The sequence below is a fragment of the Protomyctophum bolini genome (genome assembly GCF_963924005.1).
Source record: "Protomyctophum bolini genome assembly, chromosome: 7".
Taxonomy (NCBI): Eukaryota; Metazoa; Chordata; class Actinopteri; order Myctophiformes; family Myctophidae; genus Protomyctophum; species Protomyctophum bolini.
Genome location: NC_137868.1, coordinates 21,208,380 through 21,227,877, shown reverse-complemented (window position 1 = coordinate 21,227,877; position 19,498 = coordinate 21,208,380). Strand labels below are relative to the sequence as shown.

Sequence of the window (19,498 nt, the reverse complement as noted above, 5' to 3'; positions counted from 1 at the left end):
ATGAGCTGGTTGAACAGCATGTCTTTGCGCACCAGCACAAACTCGGCATGCTCCTCCTTGCTGTCGAACTCCATGGGGCTCTCGTAGTGCTCCACCACGCAGAACACGGGTAGCATGTTGCCTGAGGAACACACGGTGAGGTTCATCCATCACAAATGGTGACCATCATCTTCAGTATCGAGTGGGGATTAATATTACGCATGGATGATGAAGTCGTAGGGTTGTAGCGTCGACAGATTATGGGAGTGACGGTATTGTTAATGAGAGGGTCTGAGTGGGGGGGGGGGGGGGAATATATGTCAATTGTTTTGAAATTACTTCTTTGTACTGTAAAGAAAATCAATAAACATATGTTTTAAAAAAAATGAGGGGGTCTGTATGGCTAGCGCACATAACAGGGGGCTCTTTTTGTAGCATTTGTGCTCCATCAGTCAATCTAAATCAGTATTGTTCTGAATGTGAGGAGATCGATACGATAGCATTAAACACCTTGTTTCACATCATAGAACATATGTAAGTTTGCCTAACAACGTGAAACAAGTACAGTAAAGTAAATGATTGATCTCTTCAGATAAGAACAATAGGATTTAGGTTGTTGAAATATACATACCGGTATACTGTATAAAAAAAAAATGTGGCGCCAGCCCCTCCTATAATACAGATTTGTTGTTTTTAGTTCAATGTTTGTTTTAAAAACGCCATTGACAATAAAGAGAATTTAATTTGTTTTGTATCAATGTTTGTTTTACGTCATCATGTTGTAAGATGATAAGGTATAGTAGCCTATAGTTATTTTTACCCACCTATGGTACATGATGAAATTATTGTGGCAAGAGCCAAGTGAGGTGAAGCACTATGGCTGCATGGCTTTCATTAATGGCTATAGTCATTGAATTGTATCTCACTTTGCTTAACTCCTATAGCGCCATTGCCGAAGATTATTGTCAATTGAAGCCTAATTTCAATACTGACGCTTAACGCCATTGCCAAAGATTAATGGCAATTGTGCTTTTATAGTGCATTCGATCGATCGAGCCATAATGCTACTTACGTTAGCCGGTTAGCTAGCTGTGTTGTTAGCACAGCACTGGATCGTCCATTTTAGATCGTCGTCGCCATAATAATCCATTCTATCCGTTTCTTTCAATCGCCTGTATCTCCTATTCCTTGTCCCAGATGGCATTTTGGTCAAAACAGCGTTTCTTTGACGGCACAGAGCCGGCGATGTGGAGCTCTCCAGTGCACCGGCATAGATCGATCATGTAAACAAGGCCTGTCTCGGCTCCGTCGAACGTCCTAGGATAAGCTACTTCCGGTAGACTTGAACTGTGGCTTTTCAAAATAAGAGCTAAAATTAAAATAATGCTGGTGTGAATTAGATCCTAATTTTTTAATAAATGCTAGTGGAGTAAGAGTTAATTGTAATAAATGTGAAACCGTGACAAAAGGTCTCCATTTTTGGGGTTCAAACTGTTGCCCCTGTCAATGTGTTGGCATCAGGTTCAGCTGCCTCCTGACTGCCAACAACTCCAAATATCATCCCATGATGCAATGCTCCAATTCCCATGTGCCATTGAATTTTACTAGTCTGTGTCAACAGTGGGTCTGCCGTCAGGTGGAACGAGAAATCCTTGTCCAAAGATTGCCGAATGTTCAGAGGATGCGCTGTGCAAATATCACACACTATGCTGTTAGGCTAAAATAACATCCTTGAAATTTAAGAAAGTTTCCGTTAATTCTGAAAGCTTGGCCTTTCAGAGTCTCACTCTGAATATGAATGCAGGAAGTGATATATTCTGTGGTCTACTACACTGGCTTTGAGCAGCAGAATGATGCATCTAGGTGTATATAATAAATAGATTCATAGATTGTTAGAGAAATATGTATGGTATGTTTTGTCCAGATTTAGTCTTGGTTCAGAATGTGATTTGAGGTTATTTTGTATGCACACGGTCGTACATACACACACACACACACACACACACACACACACATCACACACACGTCCTCACGCATGTGCAAGCACACGCACGCACACACGTCGCACGCACGCACGCACGCACGCACGCACACACACACACACACACACACACACACACACACACACACACACACACACACACACACACACACACACACACACACACACACACACACATACATACATATTTATTGATGAATTGAATACGTGGAAGTCTCACAACTGAAAAATGGCGTATGGCCAAATCTACATAGTTCCAAACAGGTGAAGAAATCCCATATTGACCTGTGATTTTATGAAATATCCGAGACCATTAGGGTTTTATGGAAGAAGCTTCTGAACATATTGCTAGTTTGACCACTTCAAATTATAATAATGACCAGTCTACAAGCTCTCAATTGAGAGGTTTTTCTGGCTATTTTCGCTAACATGCTTTCATAGAATAAATGCATGGTTTCTATTGCACAAAATATACTTCCATAGAAGATATACTGGCTTCTATTGTGCAACATGCTTTCATAGAAGACATGCTGGCTTCTATGGAATCTAAATGACTGAAATCAGTCATTTAGTCATTAATCCATGTGAATATACATGGTGATTTGAATACACAGGACCACAATGGAAACAAGCCCTCACAGCTTTTTGTGTTATCCTTTTAGCATCATTGTATAATCGTACCACTGTACTACTTTCAAACAGTTAATAAAGTATCAGTGTCAGTGTAAATCATGATTCCTGACTGTTAATTTAACTTTGAGAGCTTACAAAGGGAACAAAATGGAACCATGGATCCACTTGTACACTCTCAAAGTTAAAGTCACAGTTGTGATTTTACTGTGTAGTTATCAATATGTCTGCACCGATGTTACCAAGTCAAATTCCTGCACATTTGTTGAACTTGGCCATAAAAGTGCATCTGATTCTGATACTTTCCAATCCCAGGCATTCCAGAAGATGCACACAGCTCTGGCAAACAATCAATAAGCCAGCAGATGCCAGGGAATGTGCTGAAAGGGACGCTTTTCTCCTCCCGCGATTTTAATAGATAAAGATCTAACAATAAAGACTGCTGTGTAGGTTCATTTGGGGGATCAATACTGGCTTTGTTTTCAGGGAGCCCAGAGAAGCCCGCGGTAAATATTGTTTCGGGCGCAGACACAATGCCTGCTATGGGCTCTGTGCGTAGTATCAGCAGCAGGACAACGTGTGGACAGTCAGCATCACGGCCTCCTCTGAAAACGACTGAAACAAATGGAGGCTGTTGGGAACGGAAGGGAGGAGATGAGATGGGAAGGTGGATGTTGGGCGGGATCATCCTCAAAAAAAACCTAAGTGTTCTATTTAATTCTCAGACTGTACAAATGTAACCAATTTGGTTACATTTGCACAATCTCAGTTACAAATGGGCAAATTAACAGTCAGGCTTTTACTGGGTAGGTGGCCAAAAGAGAGGGGGAAAAATGAGATGAAATGAGATGATGAAGGTGAAAAATTAAGTTCTCTCAAATGGAGCACAACATGTAGATTAAAGGAGCAAATAAGAAAAAGTGTTCATTGGAGGACACTCTGCAGCAACATTCCAGGAGTTCCTGAGTCCCTGTGGCACAAAGAAACGATACAACCGACCAAACAGATGAGCTTTAACGGCCAAATGCTATTACAACTCCAAAACCTGCAGGTTTTGAAACTCCTTCCGAGGCCCTTGAAAAAACATGCAGCCATAAAAAAGGTTTTTTTTTTGGATGGCGACGGCGCCCGTCGTGTTACTCATAAGACGACAACAGTTATATTAAAAAGCTATGTCATAATCCCAAAGTAAAGGCTCACTTTAAACAGCAATGGGTCTTAAAGGACTGAAACGTGGAGTTGGAGAGTGGAGACAGAGAGGCGCGTTGACGCAGTGCTAAGCAGTACGGCAAGAGAAATAAATTTCAGCCACTCCTGTATTAGCTAATAGCTATTGTCTGTGCAAATAAGTAGGAGTGTGTGTGTGTGTGTGTGTGTGTGTGTGTGTGTGTGTGTGTGTGTGTGTGTGTGTGTGTGTGTGTGTGCGCGCGCGTGCGCGTGTGTGTATGTGTGAGTGCGTGCGGCACCACACATGCACAAACGAACGCTAGAAGCATTGTAAGAGTGCTTTAGAGTTTTGGAGTGTGCAGGCCAGGGGTGTTATGTGGCAATTCACTGGTAGTAAACATAGAACGTCATTTAAAGGAATGAACAGCATTCAAGACTGATGGATTATTTTATCTCTCTCTCTCTCTCTCTCTCTCTCTCACACACACCACACACACACACACACACACACACACACACACACACACACACACACACACACACACACACACACACTCACCTTTCTTGTGATAAGTCTTGAGCAGATGCCCGGACGGCTTGTATGGAACCCCGGAAAGTTTGGCCCCGGTGCTGCCTAGACGCGCTCTCCCCAGAGGGCTGCCATTCTGCTCCAGTCGGGCCAACTTGGCTGGCGGGGCCTTGCCCTCTGCCATGCTGTTGACCAGCTCACAGTTCTCCTTGCCCAGGCACGCCTCGCTGAGATGCTCCATCATTCTCAGCACCTCTGCTCACTATCACCTAGGGCGATGTAGGAGAGAAAACAATGCTTTAGTCATACAAAAAAGAAAAAACACTAATGATGAATCATTCAAATATATTGCATCAGTAGTATCGTAGTGTGGAAAGTCTTCAGGTTTAAAATTATATATATATATATATATATATATATATAGCTTAAAAAGGTAATGGCCATTTATTTTGAGCTAAAATATAATAATAATAATAATAATAATAAAAAGAGAAATCTAAATAATTGAGACCCATGAAACATTGCACATAACTTGTTTCATACTCAAAGGTCCTTGTGACGTTTCATACCACTGTAATGTTCCCATTTTTCAATGCATGTATTATGTATGGTTGTCCCGCTACAGATTCCCATGCGGAGGGGCAAACAAGCAGCCGTTTTAGTGGAAACACATTAATTTGCTGAGAGATTCCACTTGGATGAGTAGTGCAGTTCACGGAACAGGGCTCTGCCGTGGCAACAAACCAGGAACTAACATTATTCAGATTCTGAGACACTTTCTGTGCATTATTACTCACCAGACAGTTCGGAATTGGGGAAGGGTGACGCACACACGTACATGTTACCACATACAGGATACAGCTAAATTGGACAATGACTATTTCATTGTCTTCTTTTGCTTTCTTACAATCATGGACGATATCTGATTACAAACTTAATTTTGAAAGATGTGAATTAAAAAAATACAGGCTGAGTTAGAAGGTGAAGCAAAACTTCTTGCTGACTCATCATAGTCAATTCAAAAGTCAAAGTGAAGAGAGGAAAGCAGGAAGATAGCAGGACTAGATAGAAGCAGGAGTGTGAGCGAGGCTGTGATGCTGGTTACGCACAGGTGCTGCACACAGATAGCCAGTGGCAATGCAGGAAGCTAACAATTAACACCCATGACTACAGCTCCCTGGGTATATGAAAAAGGTTAAATAACTGACATACAACATTTATTTCAATGTGCCACAGATAGCCATTTTTAAGTTGTTCAGTAAGAAACCCCTTCAGATGTAGCTTACCATTGATATGGTACTACAATGAATGCATTGTGTTAAAGGAAATTAAGTATAATACAGTTATCAAAAAGGGACAATATCTCCCCACACACCTTTTCAAACTCCCATTCACAATATGCAATGAGGCGACTAATTCTGTGAATAGAGGGTAAAAGAATTCAGACCCGGATATGATTGGGATCCAGGTCAGGATTTGTACATGTATTTATCTTAAAAACAAAGCAATAGTTCAAATGGACATAACAGGACATTGCTGAGGGGAAGAGAGTTAGATATAGCTGTCAAACCAACCTGAAACGCTGCACTTCAGCACTGGAGAGCATAGGCTATAATGCAGTCTTGAAAAGCTTCTTCAAGTTTTGCCAGGGTAGAAAATAACTTCACTTCTTGATTCTATTTATGTTTGCATGATACCGAAAAATTACTCTAAAAAGATGTGGCGTTTCTTTCGAAATGCCGGTACGACTGGTATAAAAAGAGCGACACGAATCTGTGTACAAGAGAGGAGGTCGAGATGGACCGTGATAGGAGAACATTGGTATGGCAAGCACTTATGCCCTGCGATGTATATAGCCCTATCTAATCGCCCTAGCCCTCCTAGACCGACTAACCGGGAAACAAATAGTAATTATTATTGTGATGTAGACAATATAAATAACATTTGATACAAAGTAACTAGATAACTGCGTCCATCGGTTACAAGTGCAGCGACTTCTGCTTAGTTCACACAGCACTAACAGTGCAGCAGCGTAGGCTCCATCCACCGCGATTATCAAGCAGTCCTAGCCCGTGATACGCTACAGCACATCGGACACAGTAATGAGCATTGTCGAAGCCGTTGAGCCGTTTCGATCCTATCCTATACATTTACGAGGAATCCCGAAGAGAATATACATACAAAAATACAAGGCGATCGATTAGCTTTGCCTGCTATTAGTCTCCAATAGAAAAATAATCGACAGTGATCTTCTGTCTCGCATAGATAGACGATGTTGATGATTCGATATGCGGACCAAAACAGGTTAAAAAAGTGCTATTTACTTTTCGACGTCGAGAAGAAATAAGGCTTGCTATAGACACATGAGAGCTGCTTGCGATAGGAGGTGTCCTGTTCGTTTAGATTTGCGTCCGGACGGAGCTCTTCTTTCTTTCTCTTTCCCCCCTCTGTGTCCCCATTAAATTATTAGTTGTATTGACTCATCACTCCCCTCGCTGGCGCTGGCGTTGCCTCGGCTTTCCCTTTTCTCCTCCTCATCTCAAAGGAAAATAACCCTCAAAACAACATGATTTCGACCGCATCTCGGGTCTTCGGAGGCGGCCGCCCGCCACAGCCGAGGTCCTGGCGGAGAGGAGAGTCGAAAATAAAGTAAAAAGTGGGGAGAAAACACAGAGGATGGTGCGATTTCCGGCTGTGCGCGCAGGAATTTTTAATCAGCTTGATTAGAGTGAGGCGGTTCTGCATTTATTACTGAATAACACGCACACATTCTCTAGAGGGGCTATGGAGATGGACAAATAGCCTCCATAGACATGTTTCTTAGATAAGATAATTATATTATGAACGGAGACGAGTCGATATGTGTCCCCCCCAACCACACACGCACACACGCACGCGCGCACACACACACACACACACACACACACACACACACACACACACACACACACACACACACACACACACACACACACACGCACACACACACACGCACACACACACACACACACACACACACACACACACACACACACACACACACACACACAATAAAATCCGGTGCCTCTATTGATAACGGTTCTCACTCTGATTGCTGTAGTGTTGTGGTGCTGTAAAGTGTAAATACAACATAAATATTAACTTTTTTCTCCTTTATGTCTCTCAACCTTATAATTTCCGGTTACAGTAGCACTGATATGTTGTTAATATTTCATAAACGTCTCTCATGACAGGCTGTAATGTCAAACAGAATGCCAAAATATTAGATAAGGTAATCTCTGTTGATATTGTCAACAAAAAGCCTGATATAGTGTTTGCACCTTAGGGTGCCTCCATGGCTCGCTTTGTCAGGCTAGTAATAATAACTGGTGTAACGGGTGTGCATGTAGGCCCACACGCACAGTCGCACACACACACACACACACACACACACACACACACACACACACACACACACACACACACACACACACACACACACACACACACACACACACACACACACACACACACACACACACACACACAGAGAGAGAGAGAGAGAGAGAGAGAGAGAGAGAGAGAGAGAGAGAGAGAGAGAAAGAGAGAGAGGCCAAAGACAATGTATGCACTAATCTATTCAGTGTTAAGTTAGTAGGAATATGGTGACTGAATCTCTGAGTAGCTTTAACACATGTAAAGCGTAAAGTGTGAGGTGAGGTCTGGTGACAACCAGCACTGAGGAAACTATCTCCAAGTCTGTCACATAGTATGGGACAGACACACAGTTAGTGAGAAAGAAGAAACCACTGTTCAGGAATAACTTTGTCAACTGAGAGCAGCATTTTTGTTTTTATTTCTCAGCTGAAGCATTTAACAGCAGATTTATGAAATCCACATACTGTATGCTGGCAGCAGATGAAGATAAATAGCCTACTACAGCAGGTGAAAATGAACAATGTGCATCCAGAGTCTGCTTCTTAATAGTGAAACAGGAAACCAACAAAAACAGGAAATGTACACACTGGGTGCAAATCTTGGTTTAAAAAAATGGTCAAAGTGTCTCTGCATATGAAATGGCATGTAACGTTTATTAATACCGTAAATGCCGTTAGGAGCCACAAATGCATCTGTGTAAGACCATAAATACAACATTAGCCCACATCACCCAAAGCTGTTGTTATATAAACAATGCAAACCGCAGATGCGAGCATTCTAAGATTAGCTCAAGGGCAACCACTGTCAGGTGAGCTGGGTAATCGAAGAAACTTCCGCTTATTCGAGGGGGCATCACATTTTTGGAAGATGCAAAAAAGCAAATGATTTTTCCGAGAGGGTACTTCAATTCCAATGCAGCTTTATTGTGGCCCGTCTAGAAGAATGCCGAAATGTGAACAGATGACCACTGAGGAGGAGTGAAGATGTCTAAAGTGGTTGGTGTAATTACAGGAGACTGGGCTTTATCACCACACCACTGGTCAAAACAAAGCACAACATTCATGCTCATTCAGCCCTCGTGAAAATAAATAAATGATCCCTCTCACCCGCCACAGGTTAAAAGTTCACTCATATTATAATTCATTCACGCAAGAAAAAAGTTCACCAAATACTAACAATGCTATTGTCACCAGACAATTATGTGATGGAAAAAAGACAGACTGTCTTTGGAACCTAAGATATATTTATTACCACTTATCTATAATATGGGTTTGTTTTTGATGGGTACTGTAGATCCTTTTATAACAAGGTATTAGGTCACTTGTCTGTGGTTTTACACAGGAAATGGAAGAGTTGTTGAAACAGCTACATGTTTTCATGCCAAAGTTGACTGTCCTGCTCATTTTAAACTTGCACAATGGTGTCAAGAGTGGGAATCGTTATGCTTTTTTGTGGGTTGTTGACCAGTGTCTCATCTCTATATTTTCAGGTTCCAATGAGTTAAACACATATATGCTTTATGCAATTTGGTGAGATATTGGTCATAAATGCACAATTGAGGGGCAATTACTATAGGCTACCTGTATTTTATGCTTTCTATATGCAAGCTAATTTTACTGCAGTTACTCCATTGAAATGGGACACATTGTTATTGCAAGCAGGAAAGGAAAACTCTGAACATTATTGAAGTCATTAGCTTAACTGCTTTAATTACAAAATAGTTGCAATTTAGAGAATATAACCATCCCAGTGTTATACATACTATAAGCAACAACGATTTAGGTAGCCTAATGTTTCAGCCATAAACAGAACGTAATTCCTTTTCTCCAAAAATGGAGACATAGAATTTGGGAATTAAACCATTAATTCACTCCCTATGCATTAAGCTACTGTTCACCAGCATTCATCATTACTGAAATGGTAACATGGAGACAGGCAGAAACCCCCCCCCCCCCCTACTCATTCTCATCACCAGATCAATTGCTCACAACATTGCATCACCTACACCAGAACACCCCAGTCACACACTCCCTATGGTCCTTGCATAACCTTTACCATACTAAGCATGTTGACATATTTTCCACATTGACATGTTTTACACGATGTATACTACAGGTTCCATCCTCTCTTTGTTTGTATACTTGGCTACAGAGAGCGGCGTTCAGAGCACAGAAAACGTCGGCAAATGCGAGCCATTGTCGGCAAATGCTATTTTTTCTATCTGGCGTGACGCAAGCAGCCGCAGTCATTTCCACTGTGATTGTCGGGCACCATCAGAGAGCATCGATAACCCCTGCCAGGCCTTGGCACTGCCAACAGGTGCCAGCACTGCCAGCTAGGTTGGCACCGGTATGGCTGTGAAAACCCTCTGACATCCAGAAGGGCACAGATTTGCACTGAATGCACCACTGAATCAACACTGCTGATTATCAATTAACATATACCGTTTTGTATCACAGAGAAAGAAGAGAAAAAAGAGGGGGCTTGAAAAACGAAAAGCCTGTTTAAAAAAATGAAGGGAAAAATAATAACTAGCTGTGTACTGTTATAGTGATGTGTTGAATACAGATTAACACTGTTAAAGATGTGTTTTTCCAGGCCAATGCAGCTTTCCATTGCAGTGATAAGTGGTGTGCAAAACGTCTATAAAAGAGTTATTGTGTTATGTAGAATTGTGTTATCTGTTGGATACACATATAAACACCTGGTATAAAATGAATGACTCCAAACAAGAAGACCTACGTAACATTCAACTGCAGACATACACTTTATGTTTGCCATGTGTTGTGCACATTTAACAGAACTGCGACATTTCCTTCAATATTTTCTTATGGCAAAGAAAATAGTAATACAATTATATTATTTTTATTTTATTTAATTTTACAGACTGAATGAGTAACTGCATCACTTTTAGCTCAGCATTGAGTAATAATGCATGAATTTATTTATTATGGCAGTCAACGCTAGCTCCTATCACTAACTGTATGTAGGTGTGATGTCTTCATGCTCACCGCTTGTGATGCCTCTAATAGGCATTAATACGATTATTTGGATTACTAATACAAATTAGTCTGCACATTGAGATTCAGAATTTTGAGAACACAAACAGCATGGGGTTTGCGCTGTGTGGTTAGACCCTCGGCTCCCTGCGAGTGTCTCCTACAATAAAACACAGACACAAACACAATAGTACTATTAAAGGCTGCGAGGGATTTAATAATCTGTCATGGAATATGTCACAACATGCCCGTATTAGTGTGGGTACACAGCTAAACTGCTATGAGACAGAAGATGATATGTATAGTGAAAAAAGAGGATTGTGTATAGCTTAGGGCTTAGTAATGTGTACATAAGTGGCCAACATTTCGAAACAAATGATAGGTAGACACTACACCAACACATGAGATACTATGATAGTGCTTGGCGATTTTATATCAAAAAGAGTTTTATAAGGACAGAGGAGAGATCATTTGTGAAATGTCTCTAAAATGTTTTGTTTTTTGTCAACCAACAACTTAGGAGCAGTAGCGAAGGGCAAACTTTTTTGTGGTTTAGTTCTTGAGGTGTAAAGACAGTGAAGGCAAATGATGATCATGGAACTATACTGTAATATGGATGGACATATATGTAGGACAGAGTATTATAAGGACAGAGGAGAGATCATTTGTGAAATGTCTCTAAAATGTTATCGTTTTGTCAACCAACAACTTCAATTATCTACCAAATGTTTTATACAATCTTTTGCTTTAATGTTGTTTCAATGACCATTGGGGAACAATAGAAAATCACTTTGTACATTTGTTTGGAAGTAAGCATACTCCATAAAAAAAGAATCTTTGAGTTTCTCCATTAGCCACTCAGTATAGCTTTCAATATTAAGTTAAATAAACAGAATAAATAGCTACAGGTCTAATATGTCCGTGCAACATCATAGGAGGAAGTAGGAGAAAAGAAGAGGGGATAGAGAAAGAGAGAGAGAACGAGGGGAATTAAATGAACTTCGGAGAGTCTCCACCTAAGTGCTTAATTGTTTTATAATCACATGTAGTCTGCGAAAATAGATGAGGACAAGAGGTTTCAACCTTAGCTCTGCTGACAGGAAGGCCTTTAGCATTTCTGCTTAACGGCCCTCAGAACTGCAGACAGCATCAAAGACGAACGTAACCGAAACCCAACAAAGATTTTTCTCATACTGCTCTGCAGGAGACTGTAGCCCCACTTCCCCCTTTCGGATCGTAACTCACGACGCCCACCATTACAATGTGTGATGTTCACTGTACACAATGCAACTCCCACACATACTGTAGATGCGCACAGGCAAAACAACACGCGGGTGCATATGTTCACTCATACACAACCCAGCGTATCGCGGCACTACCTCCAGAGAGGCCTGCGAATACAGGGGTCAATGCCACCGCCCTTAGCCCTGTTGAGTCAAACCCCCACCCTTGGTGTCATTGGGGTTGGTCCCTTTAATCGGCTTGCTGCCTTGTTTATCACTCCAATCTCCCTCTCCCTCTCTATTTGCCTCCCTTTCTCTTTATCAAATTATAAAACCAATTAGTCATAGAACAACCGAGGGGCATCAGAAGCAGGGTTCTTTTAAAGAAATGACTTTTCTGTCACTGCTTGCGGGACCGGGTCATCACATGACCGAATAATTACAACTGTAATTTCTGCCTCGTGGATTGCAACATATAAACAATTAATAGAGTTAGAGAGACACAGTGTGTGTGTGTGTGTGTGTGTGTGTGTGTGTGTGTGTGTGTGTGTGTATGTGTGTGTGTGTGTGTGTGTGTGTGTGTGTGTGTGTAAGAGAGAGAGAGAACGAAGGGGGAGGGGGGGGGGGGGTCACTGGAGATGCATGGCTTTGGTCACACGTTTTTGTTGCAGGACAGATAAACAGAGTTTTCCTGTTGGTGAGGAGCAGTAGCGAAGGGCAAACATTTTTGTGGCTTAGTTCTTGAGGTGTGTTCAGAGAGTAAAGGCAAATGATGAGCATGGAACTAAACTGTAATATGTACTCTAGTAATGAGGCTATACAATGGTAAAGGACCTGAGGGATCATATCATTGGGTCTTTTATGGCGTTCAGGAGGATCCCCTGAAAAATGTGTTAATATAACATCAAAATCAGTTTAACCACTTTATCCCTAATAAAAGAAGAAGAAATGAACCAAATGTGCCAATATAAAAGCAATGCAATATGTTGTTCAGCAGCTTGTACTGTAGATCGGCTATATTTTCAAAATTTCTATGGAATAATTTTGAAAAGAAAACCAAAAACAAACACATTTTCTCTTATGGGAGCTCCTGCCTCAAAATAGTTTCAAATGGGGGTCCACGGACAAATACAGTACTGTACAGGGGGTCCTTGACAGACACTATATTTATATTGGGAACATATACGGATAGGACCCTTGATTATGCAGAAAGGCTGCATGGGAGAAGCAGACTTGAAGACACAGGGCTATATCTTGCGCCACCCCTTAACCTTTATCCCTAAACCTATTTGCCATTTTTTACTATTTTAAAAAACCTTTTAAAATAGTTCAAATAGCTGATCTACACGCTCACAACGTGTAGATGTAGATCGGCTAGTTGAACTATTTTAAAATGATTTTCAAAATAGTAAAAAATGGCAAATAAGTTTAGGGATAAGGGATAAGGGTGGCGTAAGATGGAGCCCCCAGTTCTTTATCCACATATTTTTCACTGCACATGTAATCCCTTGTGAAAGGATGCATCATTCATCCACTGAAGAACAAAACAGTTGATAAGGGGTATGTGTGTGTGTGTGTGTGTGTGTGTGTGTGTGTGTGTGTGTGTGTGTGTGCGTGTGTGTGTGTGTGTGTGTGTGTGTGTGTGTGTGTGTGTGTGTGTGTAAGAGGAGTGAGAGGATGCACTATCTATTGAAATTGTTTCATTGGAGTATGTGGGTGGGTATTAAGAACCTGATCTTAGCAGGATGTGCTTTCTTCCAAATCACTTTTTTCCCCTCGCATTATCTTAACAAAGGATTCAGAAACACCAGATTGGACAAAGACAAGCATGCAAATAAAAGACGTTTATATATATATATATATATATATAAACCACCATGTCATGAGACGTGTAATAATGTGTTGTGACTTGAATCACAAACTAATTAAAGGTATATGTTTTTTAATTGTATCTGTTATGGTATAATGAAGCATTAAAAAAGCACAAACAAAAGAAGAAAATCTACCATTGGGGGATTGGGGGAATGTCATTTTGTCAAAGCGTGACAGAATCAACATGACGGACTATGGTTATTTATCTCCTGGAAAATGGGTTGAAATGCAGCCCATTCTGAAAACAGAGCTGATTGTGAAGACCCCCCTCGAAAAAACAATGTGACGCTTTTATCGTTAAGCCAAGGAATCTGGATCAACAGTATGCAAAGTATATGCCAGAATAAATGCTGTTGAACATGCTGGGGCAACGTCAACCCCCACACCCTCACTGTTTTAAGATAACTTTATATATAATGACAAAATGTTCTGTATAACTCCTGAGTAACACACTAAACATGCACCCAGGGTGGTACTGTATGTCTGTAATTGTCATGGGGAGCCCTTTCTTACATATTTGACACAGAGCCCTGGAATGCATAAACAATCCCTATTAAGGCACCCTCTTTTTCATTTTCCAAACTGGTTGTGGCATGTCATCAAAAAGGCAGGGAATCATTGTTACCTTTCTTCTCTATTAGCAATCATAACAGAGCTATTTCATAAGGGGGTGGGGGGTTGGGGGTGGAATCCCCAAAGAGCCACACATTTAAAAAACGAGACAGGCCTCTTATTTACTGGCGACAGTCTAATAAATACATTTGCTGGCAGCTAAACAGGTATTTACTCTGCTCCCTACCACAGGTATAATTTCACTGTTTGCTGAGCTGTTATTTCGCTACACAGCGATAATTATCAAGGTGGTAAAGAAAGACGATTAATGGTTTTAGCCTAGATATCAGTCTCAGTGAAGTAAGGCACAGCCTATCTCTAAACTCAAATCAAATACTGAACAGTAGAAGTTTTAATGATGGAGGTATTTAAGGAACCACCCTCTGTCATAATCCATTACAACCAAAATTCTCACTTATTGTAGTGACAGTTGCAAATGTCCATAGGTTTTTCAGCTACTGTATGTCAACTCTCCTGCCTTTGACTTAACTAAAGATGCTCCAGTGTTTACATAAAGCTTTATACATTCTCAAACTACAGACAAGCAAGAAAGAAAATGCATCTTCCAAATGTTTTTCTCAGGGCCGTTCGATGGAAAAACTTTGTTACATTGTCTTCATCTGTCTCATTGTCTTTTCATGTGACACTGCACAAATAATTTGTTCATGGAACCTGCCTTCACTTTCTTCTGGACCTGTGAAGTTGTGAGGGGAGCCAGGCGTTTACCACTCTCAACCTAACGTCCCTAATTTAGGAATGTCATTACAGGTGAAAATTGTCGAAACAAAAACATAAATAATGACAAAAATAGCCGTTGTGTTGTTACACATTGTGAGCTCGTAGATCATCAATTTTTTGTAATTTGTTGTACTATGAAGTGTAGTACATTTCTTACAGTAAGTGGTTAAACAGAGCCTCCTGTGCCTCTGGTCCCTCTGCGATTTTTACAGTATGCGCCAGCGACCTGACAAATGAAGTGCCAATTAAGGGACATGTGAGGAAAAAGTGCCACCAGCATTGAAGCATATTTATTAGGGGCGACACAGTGCATGGAGGGAGAGAAGTTCAACGGTGGAACAGAAATTAGAGGTGCAAGCGAGTGCCAGATCACCTACTGTATGTGAATTTCTCAACCCTCGCAAATCTGACAGGATGATTTCCTGCTATTAGGCTGCGGCCATATTATGCACTTGCACTACTTTTGATTAGAAGAGGTAAGTTGTCTTCATGCACTCATTGAACTACTGAGGTACAGTAAATTAAACATCTATAGGGGTCGTAGGGCATAAATCTGTGAGCAGAAAAGTTCAAAGTATTTTATATCAATCTAATATACTGCAAGCTTTGTCAGGAAGTGGACACTTTAAGATTAAAACCTGACTGGCCACAACAAACAGAGTTCCAGGCTTTTTAATGATTTATGTCATGGTAGAATTACGTGTATCCGTGACACTGTCCATCCCATGCTCTTTGATTCTCATCATTCCTGTCAAACAAGTTTAGATTGAGAATCTTTCTTTTCTTTTTTGGCAAAAGATCAACAACATATAGCCTACAAGATATATGTGTGGGTGTAAAACTCAGAGGTCTTGCCGTTTTGTCTGTCAGAGGACTTAAAAGAAGTGGCACAGTCTGAGACAGGAAAAGGGCTGTGACATTGTTCTCAGAGGCACTGACCAGAGAAGCCACAGCGCCTTAAGCTGCCACAGACCTGCAATGATAAAAAAAAAAGTCACCACTATTATGGCATAACTTGTTTATTTTTCCTGAACGGTTGCCAATTTTTGACCTAGTATTTGCATGCAAATAAGCTCACATGTTCAAAAGTATTAGTAAGCAAACCACACAGAATAAGCTTATTTTCAATTAACTCCATATAGGTTGAGGGTCTATATGGTAATTTTAATGAATCATTCCACAAATCATGTGATGATTATCAAAAGATACTGGAATATATCTACAAAAGTAGGCCTACTTGCTTATTTATGATACATATTAGCGATATTCTGCATAGGCCTACATCTGAAATAATAAAAGACAAACAGCCCAGTGATTCATGAACAATAAGGTGTGTATACAGCAGGCTGTGAAACTTTAGAAAACCACAACACACTCATACCCTTGCATTCTTAGAATAGTGTAGAGTGCACTTATCTAGTCATACTGTCCTTTCTCTCTCACTCTCTCTCTCACTCTCTCACACACGCATGCGCGCGCACGCACACACACACACACACACACACACACACACACACACACACACACACACACACACACACACACACACACACACAGGTCTGGTTATATACCTGAAATCACCTTATCAGCATTGTGACAAAAACCACAAGGCAGACCCTATACTACTTACATTAAACATTTTCAACTATGATGACAGATCTATCAGTGGCAGGGTTTATGCAGAACACAGGAGATAGTGTTAACTGTTTCATTCCCCATGTCTGTCATACATTTTTAATAGTAATCTTTTGGTCACAGTATAGGACCAAACATGTTAACATGGCAAGCCATGGTATTTCAAGGTAATGCAATAAATATGTTGAAGCAAGTTGACATGCAAACTTTGCAAAGTAGGCCTATCCCAAATAAATACAATTTAAAAAGAGTTATAGTTTGTAATGGCCCAATGAAAAGTAAGCAAATGCTTCAGGCTGTATGGAAAGTTTCCCCCACCTAACCATGCCTAAAGAACTGTCAACACACACAAATAATTGCCACAGACCTAATAGCCAAAGTGATGACCAGTAAAAAAGAAAATTAGGATTCAACCTCCAAAAGAATCCTCACAGGGTCATACAAGGGAAGCTACTGGTATGACAATGAAAGGAACGAATAACTTATATTTAACAAAGGATGTTGCCTGCACGTAAAATCATCTTCAACTTAACAGGTAGGTTGTTAAACGCAACTTGAGCAGCCAGCGGCACTTGGTGACTTCGCATCTTGTCTTCTGTTATGCGCAATAAATAAGCTGTTAAATGAATTAGGCGAGGTGATTCTATTTAACCCCACTTACATCAAATGAGTCCTTTGCTTATTCTTAGCCTACTCGACAATTTCGACAAAGGCCTGATATTCACTCACTAGTGAGACTTGTGCAACTACTGACTAAGCAGCCTATGTGCGAGATTGGAAAGTGAAGCTGTCAGTGCTTGCATAGATCCTCAAGCGTGCATGACATTGACATTCACTTTCTGTTAGTGTAGCCTAAAAAAGGAAAAAAAATCATAGCAACCATGTGTTAATTTTTACTAATTTATTAAGCTGTTTGAATGACCTTCCAAGAACCTATAATAAATTACGATGCGCAGCAGTCATGCTTTATGCTACGATGCTTTTTCCCGAGGCAGACCTTTATTTTTCTATATCGAGATTTATTCAATATACAAAACCCCCCCAATAATGATAAAGTTACCAATGCCATTTTACATGCCAAACGGCCCCAACAATCATACCAGAAAGATAATAAATAGCCTAGGCTATAGGGGACTTACCTTTAAAGTTAGTCACCCGGACCTCTCGTTTTCCATCAAAAAGTTGTTAAATATTGTAGACACTGCACCGGCGATGAGAGTTCCAAAAGAACAAAAAATAAAAGTAGGCTACTTTGGAAAAGTCCTAGTGATGACAGAGAGTTATCAAGAAAAGACCGCACTCGCGGAGACAGCCCGAACACACAGTGACTGAACTTGGAAGTTGACAGGATGGGAGCGCAGTGTGTTGCGGGCACAGAGCAGAGTAGAGTAGCGGCATGTGAGGAGGGTTTGTTCTTTGAGAGGGTGGCAGGTAAACGGACCGCCCCTCTCCCTTTCTGATGCTCAAATCGATGATTTGCCAGCTGCGGCGCAGCTTGTCTCATGCCCCACTTTGGTTTTTACAACGCTTCTCTCCCGCTTGCGCTCTCCAGGGAGCTCCACAGAGGAGAGCAGCTACTGCCGTGGAGAGCGCGCACAGCCGCACACTCAATCCATTGTCATATTTCAACGCCACATTAGATTACACGTAAAGGGGGAAGAAAGTCCGGTTATAGGCTATAGTCGTAGGCCTAGGCCTATAGCCTATAGCCTATTATGGGCTAGGCCTACAACAATTCGCGCAGGTGCGTTTCTCTATATGTGAGAGCCTGCATGTTGTTTTAACAATAGATTATGGCAAACTGCCAATTTATCTTCTCCTAACACCTGAGAAGAATGCGAAATCGTCACCTGGAAGTGGAAGTTGGTGCATATCTTCTGTCACATATTACAAAAAAGGCTTGTTAAATCAGATGATGTAAGTATGTAGGCTATGACCAGAATGTTGCTTTGCTATACAAAAGAAAAAAATAAGAAGAAAGTTTGGAGCAGCCTATAAGAATATTGTTAACTGCACTGCCTATATAGTGTTTGCTAAAATGCTGTCCCAAAAAATATTTGTAAATAGACTATAGCCATTAGATACAAAATAATAATTATTAGCCTATTAATGCATGCTCTCAGACCCTTTTCACAGCAAGCTGTTGCTTTTTTCATATGCGTTTCTTTTTTTGTCTATATATAATTGTTTAGGCTACACACCTGTCTGTCCCCATATACATGTAGGCCTGTATATGCTATAGGCTACCTTCACAAAAAGGATGCAAGTGTGGAAAAATTGGTATGATACAGCTTATACAGTTTGACAAAAAATAAAATACAATTAAATAAAACTATTTGTGTGTGTGTGTGTGTGTGTGTGTGTGTGTGTGTGTGTGTGTGTGTGTGTGCGCGCGCGCGCACGCGCGTGCACATATGGCCGCGTGCATTGTCTGTGTGTACGCGTGATTGCTTGTAGCCTTATACTGTGAACTTGTGTGTGAGCGCATACGTGCTGCATGGTGCATGTGACACTCCAAAATGATTGGCAGCTTGCATCTGCACATCTTGTGTGTGTGCAAGCAGGTGTGCTGGAAGCAACCGGCAACTGCAGGGTTGTTGTATTTGTATAGCAGCTATAGTGTCACTCTCACCAGCTTTAACATATAGCTGCACCTTACACGAAGACGTTAGAGACAGAGTTATCACTTTAATTT

The 19,498-nt window shown here is 40.9% G+C and overlaps 1 protein-coding gene across 8 annotated transcripts in view; it reads right to left on the bottom strand.

The window, feature by feature from the left end:
- Positions 1–18,227, bottom strand: part of satb1b (SATB homeobox 1b) — a 70,803-nt gene extending 52,576 nt beyond the window's left edge. For 6 of the 8 annotated variants that reach the window (XM_080768530.1, XM_080768534.1, XM_080768535.1 and 3 more), the window contains exons 1-3: positions 17,943–18,227; positions 4,338–4,576; positions 1–121 (exon numbers count right to left, since the gene is read on the bottom strand). The exon at positions 1–121 is cut by the window's left edge and continues 56 nt beyond it. In XM_080768530.1, coding sequence (XP_080624656.1) covers positions 1–121; positions 4,338–4,551 — 335 coding nt within the window. In that variant the 5' untranslated portion in view covers positions 4,552–4,576; positions 17,943–18,227. Of the gene's footprint in view, positions 122–4,337; positions 4,577–5,881; positions 6,914–17,942 lie in introns of those variants that run through there. The other 2 variants (XM_080768531.1, XM_080768532.1) reach the window with 2 other exon arrangements.
- Between the last annotated feature and the right edge of the window lie 1,271 nt (positions 18,228–19,498).